This window comes from Phyllobates terribilis, unplaced genomic scaffold (assembly GCF_046119375.1).
Source record: "Phyllobates terribilis strain yellow unplaced genomic scaffold, ASM4611937v1 Scaffold_4__5_contigs__length_816908805, whole genome shotgun sequence".
Classification (NCBI taxonomy): domain Eukaryota; kingdom Metazoa; phylum Chordata; class Amphibia; order Anura; family Dendrobatidae; genus Phyllobates; species Phyllobates terribilis.
In genome coordinates, this window is record NW_027362764.1 from 749,041,334 (window position 1) to 749,052,538 (window position 11,205).

The 11,205-nt window shown below is 45.7% G+C and overlaps 1 protein-coding gene across 2 annotated transcripts in view; it reads right to left on the minus strand.

The window, feature by feature from the left end:
* Window positions 1-10,975, minus strand: part of TBC1D31 (TBC1 domain family member 31) — a 54,267-nt gene extending 43,292 nt beyond the window's left edge. The window contains exons 1-9 of one of the 2 annotated variants that reach the window (XM_073679858.1): window positions 10,815-10,974; window positions 9,221-9,342; window positions 8,216-8,362; window positions 7,349-7,464; window positions 6,210-6,388; window positions 4,484-4,635; window positions 3,724-3,883; window positions 1,123-1,323; window positions 835-1,029 (exon numbers count right to left, since the gene is read on the minus strand). In XM_073679858.1, the coding sequence (XP_073535959.1) occupies window positions 835-1,029; window positions 1,123-1,323; window positions 3,724-3,883; window positions 4,484-4,635; window positions 6,210-6,388; window positions 7,349-7,464; window positions 8,216-8,362; window positions 9,221-9,297 (1,227 nt within the window). In that variant the 5' untranslated portion in view covers window positions 9,298-9,342; window positions 10,815-10,974. Of the gene's footprint in view, window positions 1-834; window positions 1,030-1,122; window positions 1,324-3,723; window positions 3,884-4,483; window positions 4,636-6,209; window positions 6,389-7,348; window positions 7,465-8,215; window positions 8,363-9,220; window positions 9,343-10,814 lie in introns of both variants that reach the window. The other variant, XM_073679857.1, reaches the window with a different exon arrangement.
* Between the last annotated feature and the right edge of the window lie 230 nt (window positions 10,976-11,205).

Here is an 11,205-nt window from a genome sequence, read left to right on the forward strand (position 1 = left end):
AATAAATAAATAAATAAAAGTCTTTATTTTCTGCAATTGAGTGATCACTTTTTCTACATACAGCATTACTAAAATATTGCAGAACAAATATAGCAGCAATGTGGACCATCAGTACGTCCCAGTCTGCTATTGCAAACCTGTCGGCACCCTGGGATATTGTTGCAGGGGTCAGGAGAGAGAGGAAAGCCATTGGGCGCTGGAATGGTCGTGTGATGCGATCATTCCATTTATAAGCTGCTGTTGGAGGAAGTAGTGAAAGTGCAGCTACAGGGAGAAAATGAACTTACTTCCTACTGGGAGCAGCCAGCTTTCAGTCAAGGGGTGGAGCGGGTACAGTCACTATACTGTAAGCACTCCCCTATAGTTTTACAGCTCGCTCTGCACGGATGCGCTGCAGAGCCGACTGTCAAAGTGCTTACAGCCTCCGCTTGCTGTATAGTTAGCAATGATGTAGCCGCTCCGTGCACGCCTCCATCACTGAAAGCCGGCGGCTCCTGGAAGGAAATAGGTTAGTTTTCTCCCAACAGCTGCACTTTCACAACTGCAGCGGGGCAGCATTGTAATGCTATTTACATGCAGAATAATAATATATCTGTAGGTAAATTGCATTTTTCTGAAGTGACGGGTTCCCTTTAAGAATTGCTCATAATGAAAGGTCTTAAAATATACAAATGGTTCTACACTAAAATATCTTTTTGCTCCTCCACATGTCTTGGTAGTAATGCGGAACCAACCTTTAGTTTGTTCTTTTCTACTTGATAAGAAAAAAGAAAACTTTTTTTTCTTTTTTCCAAGCAAATCTAGAGCAAAACAACATTTCCTCGGACAACGCACCTCTTTGTTATCGGACGTGTTATATTCTTCTGGCTGCAGATATTTAGTCTTCACCACTTCTTGTTTGGACTTCCAAGGCCGGCAAGGTCGACTGGCCGAGATGTTCACTTTCTCGCTCCTCACTATTGCAGATTTATTACCTGTCGAGTCTTTGTCTTTTGTTAAATCCACGACTTTCACCAGTGGTGGGGGCGGCTGAAATAAAGAACGGAGGTTAGTAGCTGGATCTCCAACAGGCAATCAAATAGGTCAAAAGATGTTCATCAGAATGACTGATCTATGCCCTACCTTATTGATTTCTTTGGTCAGAGCTTGGATGCTGTAAAGGTTTATGCTGCCATTTTCCATGATGCCGGCGATGTATCTGCCATTTGAACTGACAGATGAGGTCACTACGCCGTCATCATGGCTTCCAATGTCGAACACAAGTTTACACGTTTGAATATTGATGAATCTCATTAGCCCATCTTGGCTGAGAACCCCTAAAACCTTTAAAAAAAATAAAAATAAAAAATTATTGTATATACCGTATTTTTTGGACCATAAGACGCACCAAGGTTTAGAGGAGGAAAATAGAAAAAAAAATGTAAGCAAAAAATATGGCAATGATGCACTGTTAAGGGGGAGGGGGTCTGCTGCTGACACTGGAATAGGAGTAATGTCCCCCAATTCTGTTAATATCCCCCATCCTGGTATATATGTCCCCCCTTCCTATTATAAGTGGCCCCAATCCCCATCCTGGTATGCATGGCACCCCTGATCTCCATCCTGGCATCCCTCATCCTTATCCTGGTATGCAAGGCACCACACATCCTTATCCTGGTATGCACGGCACCACACATCCTTATCCTGGTATGCACGGCACCCCACATCCCCATCCTGGTATGCACGGCACCCCTCATCCCCATCCTGGTATGCACGGCACCCCACATCCCCATCCTGGTATGCACGGCACCCCTCATCCCCATCCTGGTATGCACGGCACCCCTCATCCCCATCCTGGTATGCACGGCACCCCTCATCCCCATCCTGGTATGCACGGCACCCCTCATCCCCATCCTGGTATGCACGGCACCCCTCATCCCCATCCTGGTATGCACGGCACCCCTCATCCCCATCCTGGTATGCACGGCACCCCTCATCCCCATCACACTGCACATAAAAAAAAAAATATAAACACTCCTACTCACCTTTCTTCCCCCTGCTCCAACGCTGTGTCCTGCTCTGCTGCCAGCACTGATCTCACCATGTGAGCCGCGCATGACGTCCCTGCCATGCGCCCTCACAAGGTGAGATCAGGTGCGGGAATAGTAACCGCTCCCCATGCTGGGACTGTGTGTGTGGGGAGCAGTGACTTCACACACCTTAATAGCTGGCACACAGTGTAGCCACAGCGTGGCTCCTACTGGGCGATCGCGTGTGCCTGCTATTAGAGGGTATGAATATTCACCCCTCTCCACACCCATTGTGTGATGGCTATTAAGGAGAATGAATATTCAATGTTTCCCACGCCCATGTCTGCCTTGTTGTGACCACTGTGGTGATTGAAACTCATGTCCCCCATAACCGACACATATGATCGCATGTAATACAGGTGCGATCTCTATTAATGGCGTGTCAGCTCTTACCACATCGGCACAATCAATAGTGACTCTATATGATAGCGATCCACAGGGAATTGTGACCTGTATATGAGGATTGCAGCGGGTGCTTTCAAGATATATGGTTTCCCGTGACAAATAGTATAGATGTCATTATTTTGTATCTTGGGGATAGGCATAATTCAGAATCCTGGTTGGATATAATACCCAACCATTTAATCAAAGGGACTTTGGTTGTGGAACCACATAATTCTATTGCTGTCCTTTATATTTTCCAGGATTTACAGGGTCATAGCTATCCAATATATATCTAGCAGTGGCCCTATATACATTCTTACAGGATGTATGGTTCACTTCATATTTTATATAATCAGTAAAAGTTAATTTTTTATTCACAACCTTTTTCCCCCCTTTCCCCTTCCTTTTTTGATTGATTATTCACACGGGTGTGCACCACCAATTGCACACGGTCCTATTTAATCTGACTTTATTAAATTGTTACTCAGCTTAGGACAGTATGCTACAAAATAAATAATGTACGCAGCTGTAAAAAAAAAAAAAAAAAATGACCTGTCACTTCATTAAAAAAATAAATAAATAAATTTACGTAAAATACCTGGTAAAAATCCCTGAACTCCCCTGATTCTGCCGTTCTTTCCCATTTTGTGCTGCGTCATTCCATTGCAGAGATATTCACATTTGTTACTTTTGAAGGGAAATATGTGAAATCTCTGCTTGTAGTGCAACTGAGTTTTTTTTTTTTTTTTCAAATTCTTCTCCGGGGGTGTACGCCTTCACCCCGCCCTCCCAGATGCTGACAATCACAGCCTAAAAGTCCAGAAGTCTCAGACACTGCTGGGCTGTGATTGGCAGCATCTGGGAGGGAGGAGTGAAAGCATGCAGCCCCGGAGAGCACTTTGGGAAAAAAAAAACAAAAAAAACAAAAAAAACAAAAAAAAAAACCACACTCAGTTGCACTGCAAACAGAGATTTCACATACTGCCATCCAAAAGCAACAAATGTGAGTATCTCTGCAATGGAGCGACAGATCTCAGTTTATACAAAGTCACTTTAGGTGAGGCCTCGTACCTTTTGCCTGATCTTTTGAAGAAATTGTGAAAGGCAATACAAGAAAAAAATAAATAAATCATGAAATTGTAAATCAAAACCAATAGAAAAGAGCTACTTTCTTTTACCAAAAACCTTGAAACCAAAGCCCTGCCACCGGAGAGGAAAAAATATACGAGAAAATACTACAAGCAACACAGGACAATAGCAGGTCACTAACCTGGCTGGAGCCGCCATCAAAGTTGTCAGGCAGAAACTCCACTTGGCGCACGCTGCGCACCGTACCGGGCATCTGGATAAGCCTGAACAGCTGCTTGGAGCTCAAGCACCACAGATGCAGGTTGTTGGATTTTCCTCCAGCTGCCAACATCCTCCCGTCCCTGCAAGAAAATTACCAAGCCAGTGAATGTAATTAATATCATCAATATCATAGTTGTGGACAACTCCTTTAATTATTAAAAAAAACAGTCACTATTAGACATATTAAGGACTTTATGGTGGACTTACTATCCTTCACATTCTACTAAAAATACCTTAGTAAAGTTTAAAAAAGTCTCAGTAAAAATGTATTGCCATAGTTTCACCTAAAAATAAATGTAGTGCAAATGTAATAAAATACTTACCGATCGCTGTCTTCTCCCGTTTCCAGCGCAGCTCCTCTTCTGGCCCACGTGACCTGAAATCAGAGTAGCCGGCTCACACGCGGGTTTATGTGTGGAGTGGAAGTTGCTTTGTCAGTGTAAGACTATGCGGAGTCCATAGACTTACACTGATGGAAGTAGCACCGTCCCGCACAGTGTGAGCCGGCAAAGCTGAAGAGTGGTGACGTGGGCCTGAAGAGGAGAGGAGCGGAGCTGGAGACCAGAGAAGACGGCAATCGGGAAGCATTTTAATACATAGCATATTGCTAATTGGGGGGGGGGGGGGGGTGTCGAGACATCTTTTTAAAGAATCCCACAATGTTGAGGGCCTATAAATACCTTGTAATTGCAAAAGCTTTATACTGGAAAACAGATCCCCCCTCTGGAGCTGGCAGCTGGAATTTGCAAGCCAGGGTATCACTTTCCCAGGCAAAGATGGAATTATCCTTAAAGCAACTCAGGATTGTGTTACTTAATGGAAGGAAAAATACCTATAAAAAAATAATGAGAAGAAATTACAAACTGCAATAGTGAACTATAAATAATAGGGAAAAAAAATTCAGCTCACTCCTGAGATGCTGTTCCAATCCGGGAGGAACGCGGTATCCCAGCTGCTGCACAGCGCTGAAGGTAATTGAGGAAATTAGAGTTGGAACCAGCTCAACATACCGGAGTAATTAAAAATTCACAAAATCTTTATTGGAAATCCTTTAAAAATAAAATTGCTGAAAAATTGGGCATCTCAGACAACAAAGCAATAAAGTGTTCAAGAGCCATGTAGCTCGAAACGCGTATGGACTGATTCCTGATATACACACCACCCCTCTTTGTTGTCTGAGATGCCCAATTTTTCAGCAATTTTATTTTTAAAGGATTTCCAATAAAGATTTTGTGAATTTTTAATTACTCCGGTATGTTGAGCTGGTTCCAACTCTAATTTCCTCAATAGTGAATTATGACTTGGGGAGGCAGGGGGGGGATAAATAGATAAAGCACCAAGTTTCCTGGCTGTGAGTGCATGAATCCAACAGGGGGCGCTCATACTGTGTTACTACCGTAAACTGATAATCTATCTGCTTGGATCATTGAGGAAATCCATTCCTATGCTGCAAATGTTACTGGTCAAAGCAATGGTCGACGATGGGGGAAGTTTTAGCCACGACTGAAGCGCCTTTCTAATCTACAGTACCTTTATTAGTGACTTCATTATGCCATCACTTGTCATTTGAAAGATTATTAAGTAGCCTAAAAGCATAAATTCCTATCAAACTGTCTGACGTGGCATCATCCAGTTTTAGGACACTACTGGCGATCACAAATAATTCAAAACCCCTTTATCATCTATGGTGCAACCGATGCCATATAATATCGAATGGCTTCTATAGGGTTAGTGGTATCGCCTCCTATGATGGAAAGGCAATATAAGCAATCCAGGACTGGATAAAGAAGTCATTTCTAGGATTCTGGTAGTCCACAGTTGTCCCATTAAGCCCCCCCTATAAACATTAGACTCACGTCAGCAGAACACACTGATTAGATTGTGAGCCCTCGCTGGCAGGGTCCTCGCTCCTCCTATACCAGTTGCCGTCACGCTTTGTTCAAGATTATTGTAATTGTTTTCGTATGTATATCCCTTTTTCACATGTAAAGCGCCATGCAATAAATGGCACTATAACAATAAATAAATAATAATAATAGTGATGGGTTCGGCCGACAGTCTGATGTGTGTGGGGGTCCCAGATAGATAATCGTTGGGCGAAGTTAATCTAAGGACACATTCAGACGTCTATGATTGGACCGCAATGCATGGACTATTCATGGGTCTCCCGATCCGAGAGTGTCAGCTTCATATAATTTCAGTCCATGCATTGCGGTCCGATCCTAGAATGATTTTTGCATGGATGTCTGAATGCGTCTTAAGGTGTATGGGGTGGGTTAAAGACTTCAACTTGCACCTTATCCAATGGATAATCTACAATCGCTGTGAAACATTATGTCCCTTGATTGTGCTAGTGTGACAGTGTACGTCCCTTCAGTAATGTATATAGAGGTGTCACGTGCTCACCTTTTGTATCCCTACCGACTGACGAACATTTAACTTTCTTTTTCTCTGGAAAGTGTCCAAATCCCAGAGCTGAGCCGTCTCGCTGGATGTGGTGACGGCATATCTGCCTGAGCCGTGTACAGAGATGGATGTAACGGTTGAGTCGTGGCCACGCATCCAGCTCACCAGCTCCTTGTTATCTGGAAACAAATAAAAAAAAAAAAAGTCACCAGATCAAGAGCAAATAATCTGCATCTTAAGCAGCAACATCGATCGTGTACCGGACACAAGCAGCGGATGAGGAGCTCGTCGTACTATGATCCAGTGGTCCTGCTGGAGGAGATGGCTGCTAATTTTGTCACTTCCTGACCTCAATCGCCGAGCCGAGGTTCTTTATAGCCCACGTGTCGTGACCCTGACTGGAGCGGTGCTTTTTGGGCAATCGAGCCAAGATGCGAACACCGTTTATACCCATAATTTCTTAGCTTAGCAATTTCTGGGAAAGGTGGAGAATAATCACAAGGGCAGACATTGATGCCACAGAATCGGTCAGCCAAACCTTTCACACTGCTGAATGCAAACGTTGGCTTCTTATGCACTAATATGGGAGGATGGAAACTATAAATTATATAGCGGCTGTCTGATCACGACAAAAACCTTTGTATATTGAAGCTGGGGAAATAAATCAGCATCAGGACAGGTCACCGCTATCAGAATGGTGGAGGTCCGACAGCCCGACTGATCACCTCTTTCCAGTTCGGTGGCAGCTGGAAATAAACAGACAGCCCAGTTAACGGACCCTGCTGTGAAGCGGCCCCCGGGAGAGGACCCTGCTGTGGAGCGGCCCCCGGGAGAGGACCCTGCTGTGGAGCGGCCCCCGGGAGAGGACCCTGCTGTGGAGCGGCCCCCGGGAGAGGACCCTGCTGTGGAGCGGCCCCCGGGAGAGGACCCTGCTGTGGAGCGGCCCCCGGGAGAGGACCCTGCTGTGGAGCGGCCCCCGGGAGAGGACCCTGCTGTGGAGCGGCCCCCGGGAGAGGACCCTGCTGTGGAGCGGCCCCCGGGAGAGGACCCTGCTGTGGAGCGGCCCCCGGGAGAGGACCCTGCTGTGGAGCGGCGCCTGGGAACAGCCCTGAAAAAGGGTAGTTAGATATTGCAATTACCTGCATCAAAACACTTCACAGAATAGTCAGCCAGAGCCACCAGGAACTCAGATTTCCTATGTAGATTAAATGCCAGCGCCGTGCACGCCTGTAGGGTTCTCTGCACCAGATCAAACCTAAGAGAACGGAGCACAGAAATATTAGGACATTTATTACACACTACATAACTCACACAGTCTCTGCCACTATATCCAGAGCGGGAAGACCACCACGCTGTGGTAGCCTTCACAAGAGCACAATAAGCCGTTGTCAGCCATCAGCTTCTGAGGGGCCGGAGCCCTGTCATCACAGTGTGGAAAGGAGGATGAGCCTCCTCCCTCTGTATCCTCCGCACATGGTGAAGAGGGGGAGACAGTGATTGTACACAGGCAGGAGGAACTGAGCGTGCTCGACCTGCGAGTGAGGACATGTCCAGTAACAAAAAGGTGGAAAGCAGAAATGGGATGTATGAGAAGTCAGGGATTGTGCACTTAAGAAAAAAAAAAAAAACAATGCAATTGCAAAGATTAATGGATTTTAGGTATAGGAGACAATGAGCCTCCAATGTGAGCCTGGGAATAATCCCTTTAAAATTTCTCACACAATAGGTGAATATTTGCTTATTCAGGGGGGGGGGGGGGGGGTACTGATCATTCCTATAAGGGGTCCCAAGTCTTCGTTCATCCTCCCCCATGACCACAGTGAGGAGGAGATAATATGAAGTAGTTTCTACAATGGGAAACAGGGAATAAAATAAACAAACTAGTAGAAAATAGATTTCAAAATGGGAGCAAATTAAAAGAAGAATTTGGTGCAAAATAAAAAAATAAAACAGGCTCTAATCGTTTTGCTTCGTTAGTCATTTTCCAAGGACAAGAACATTTTTACCTGTTTCTGTTAAGGTTGAAAAGATAGATGTTTCCTAAGTGATCTCCGGCCAGGAATTGATCTCCGGAGCTGTCAAATGCAACCTGCAAAAACCGCATCGTTTTTGCTTGGGGACCCGCAGAGCCATGGACTAAATTCACTATAATCCTGCAAAGAAAAAGAAAAGGAATGAACCCCATGACCTGCCGGAGACAGCCAAATGCAACATTGGGGTCTCCGTGGTCACTCCCCCACTGATCTAGTATTCAACACCTATCCTGTGAATAGGTGACAATTTATAGTAACCCCCTTGGAGAGAGTGTGTGTGTGTGTGTGTGTGTGTGTGTGTGTGTGTGTGTGTGTGTGTGTGTGTGTGTGTGTGTGTGTGTGTGTGTGTGTGTGTGTGTGTGTGTGTGTGTAGCGCTGTCCTGTGTCGACCAAAAGCTAATTTTGGGAACCGCTCGTGTGATCAAAAGTGTGCGATTTGCATATTTCTGGCCACAATCAGACTAGACGTATCTGGCATCGCTCAGTGCACTTGTATTTAACGAGGCAGTACACGTCTAGTCAGCACGTGACCGCATGTATGCAAATCACATACTTGTGGTCCCGCCTGCTCCTAGAGAATCCTGACAGTGTGCACTCTGCACGTTGTGAGGAATCACAAGGCTACAGACGCAGTCAAGCCTGGACAACCCCTTCATTGAAAAACCATTACCTATTACTTTCCAGATTAATCCATCGGTGTTGTCCAGCTGCAATGACCTCCCTGACATTGTGAACGCTACAACCAACCCATACATGGATGAGAGTATTAACTGGCTGCAAAGCTCACGAAAGTCAATACTGCAGGTAGGACGGGTGGGGAGCACTCAAGCTGAAAAGTTACGTGTCCTTCATTATTTTATGCTATTGGCCCTATTTTTTAAGAAGTTGGAAAACTTCTTTAATAAATATATGAGAACAGCATGCTAATTAATTCACCAAGCCATCCTCATCCAGTCATCATTCAGCTCTTCCACATACCCATCATTAGTGGCCGGGGTGGGTTTCCTGTGCCAGATCTTCCCCGTCTCTTTGCTTCCCAAATCTGTAGTCTGCATGACGCCAGATTAAAAACGACAACGGCTTTTTGAAATAACAACCAGCTGTAAAAAACAAACAAACCACAAGACAGAAGTATAAGAGGATGGAACAGACTCCTCTCTACATTATAAAGTGTCAGGTGCATTAGATGGGAGTCCTGTATTGAGGCCTGTGGACATAGAAGATGGGGGGCTCTGCCAGGGAGCCCCTGCTATTGGTCAAAGCGAGATACTCTGCAAACAGACCAGTCATTGGACAGTTTGGCAAAGTGGAGATTATCATGATGTGCCGGCTGCGCTCACGGAAAGGATGAGATCCGGAGAGTATAAGCAAGGGTTTTTATTCACACCAACTTGTTTTGTTGCCTTTCTCAAGGTAAAAAAAAAAAAAACAAGAGACACTTGGTCTCTCACATAGAGAAAAGTGCTGCTCCGACACCGAAACACATTGGTGTGAATAAAAAAAAAACCCCTACTTATACTCTCCGGATCTAATCCTTTCCACGAGCACAGCCGGCACATTTTGATAATCTCTGCTTTGTCAAACTGCTATCTGGTCGATGCTCTCCACCAGCCACGGGGCTGCAGCACATCAGGCTTCTACAGGTGTTGTTTCCTTACACAATCCTTACAAGAGAGTGCTGCCCTCACCCTCATCTTGTTCCTTACAGTACTGTCCTATCAGTGCGCATTGGTTTCATCTAGATCTTACCCATTCCCCGGTCTTTGTTTACAACCGGCCAGCATGTGGCTGCAGCAGTCATAGGCAGTGCTTACTGGCATCACCACTCAGCCATGATGGCAGTAATGTAGCAGTACTACAGCAGGGGGTGGAGGTCACGTAGCAGGGGGTGGAGGTCACGTAGCAGGGGGTGGAGGTCACGTAGCAGGGGGTGGAGGTCACGTAGCAGGGGGTGGAGGTCACGTAGCAGGGGGTGGCGGTCACGTAGCAGGGGGTGGCGGTCACGTAGCAGGGGGTGGCGGTCACGTAGCAGGGGGTGGCGGTCACGTAGCAGGGGAGGGCAGATGCTACCGATTGGCAGCAGAGGTCACATGCTGACTGGTTGTAAACAAACATTAGTAGGACTGCCGGAGCGTCAGCGCTGAAAATAAAGGTATTGTCGTGTGCGGAACTGTTCAAATTCAGAAAATATTAAAAAAAAATAAATAGAGACCAGAAAGTCAAACAAATGAAAACTGCAACTCGTACCAGAAAAAACAAGTGCAATCCAGCGGCATCAACCGAAATAGTAAAAATAATAAAAAAAGTTACAGCTGCTAGAAAGAGAGAGGGGGAAATGAAATGGGTGTAAGCCGGCGGCCCTGGTTATCACACGTTTCTAGGCACGCTGGGCTATGGCAAAGCTGAGTGACAACCATAATTGAGCACTGTCATGGCGGCCGTGTTGGTTGTCACCCAGCTTTCCCAACCTTATATAGGGCTACAAGGTGTTAGCGCTAAAAGTGCAGCTAAAGCCGGTATATATCGCGATATATCATCTCTAGTCGTGCCCCACGTGCGGTGTGTACTGTACCTGGTCTGGCAGCGCACTGAGCACAGCACGGAGCTGCAGTAACTGTATAAGGAAGCCCCGCCCCCTTTCCGGCAGCTTCACCTGTGCAGTCGCCGGGCAACGCAGCGGGAATGTAAGCCACGCCCCCATACGCTCTACAGTGTAACTGCTTGGAATCCTGGGTAATTCTTCAAGATGAACGCGTGACATCATGTTGACCGTTAAAAACATAGAAAGTGCAAGACGTAGGGGCGAGGTATGACGTATATACGCACGTCTCTCCATGATTGCCATCTTTACTGTGGGAAAATTGCCAGTAATGTAATAATATTATAATATGAATAGTCAGACATTATAGTCTAGTCTAGAGCGAGATGGTGGTGGGGGGAAGGGGATATAGTTATAAATATTG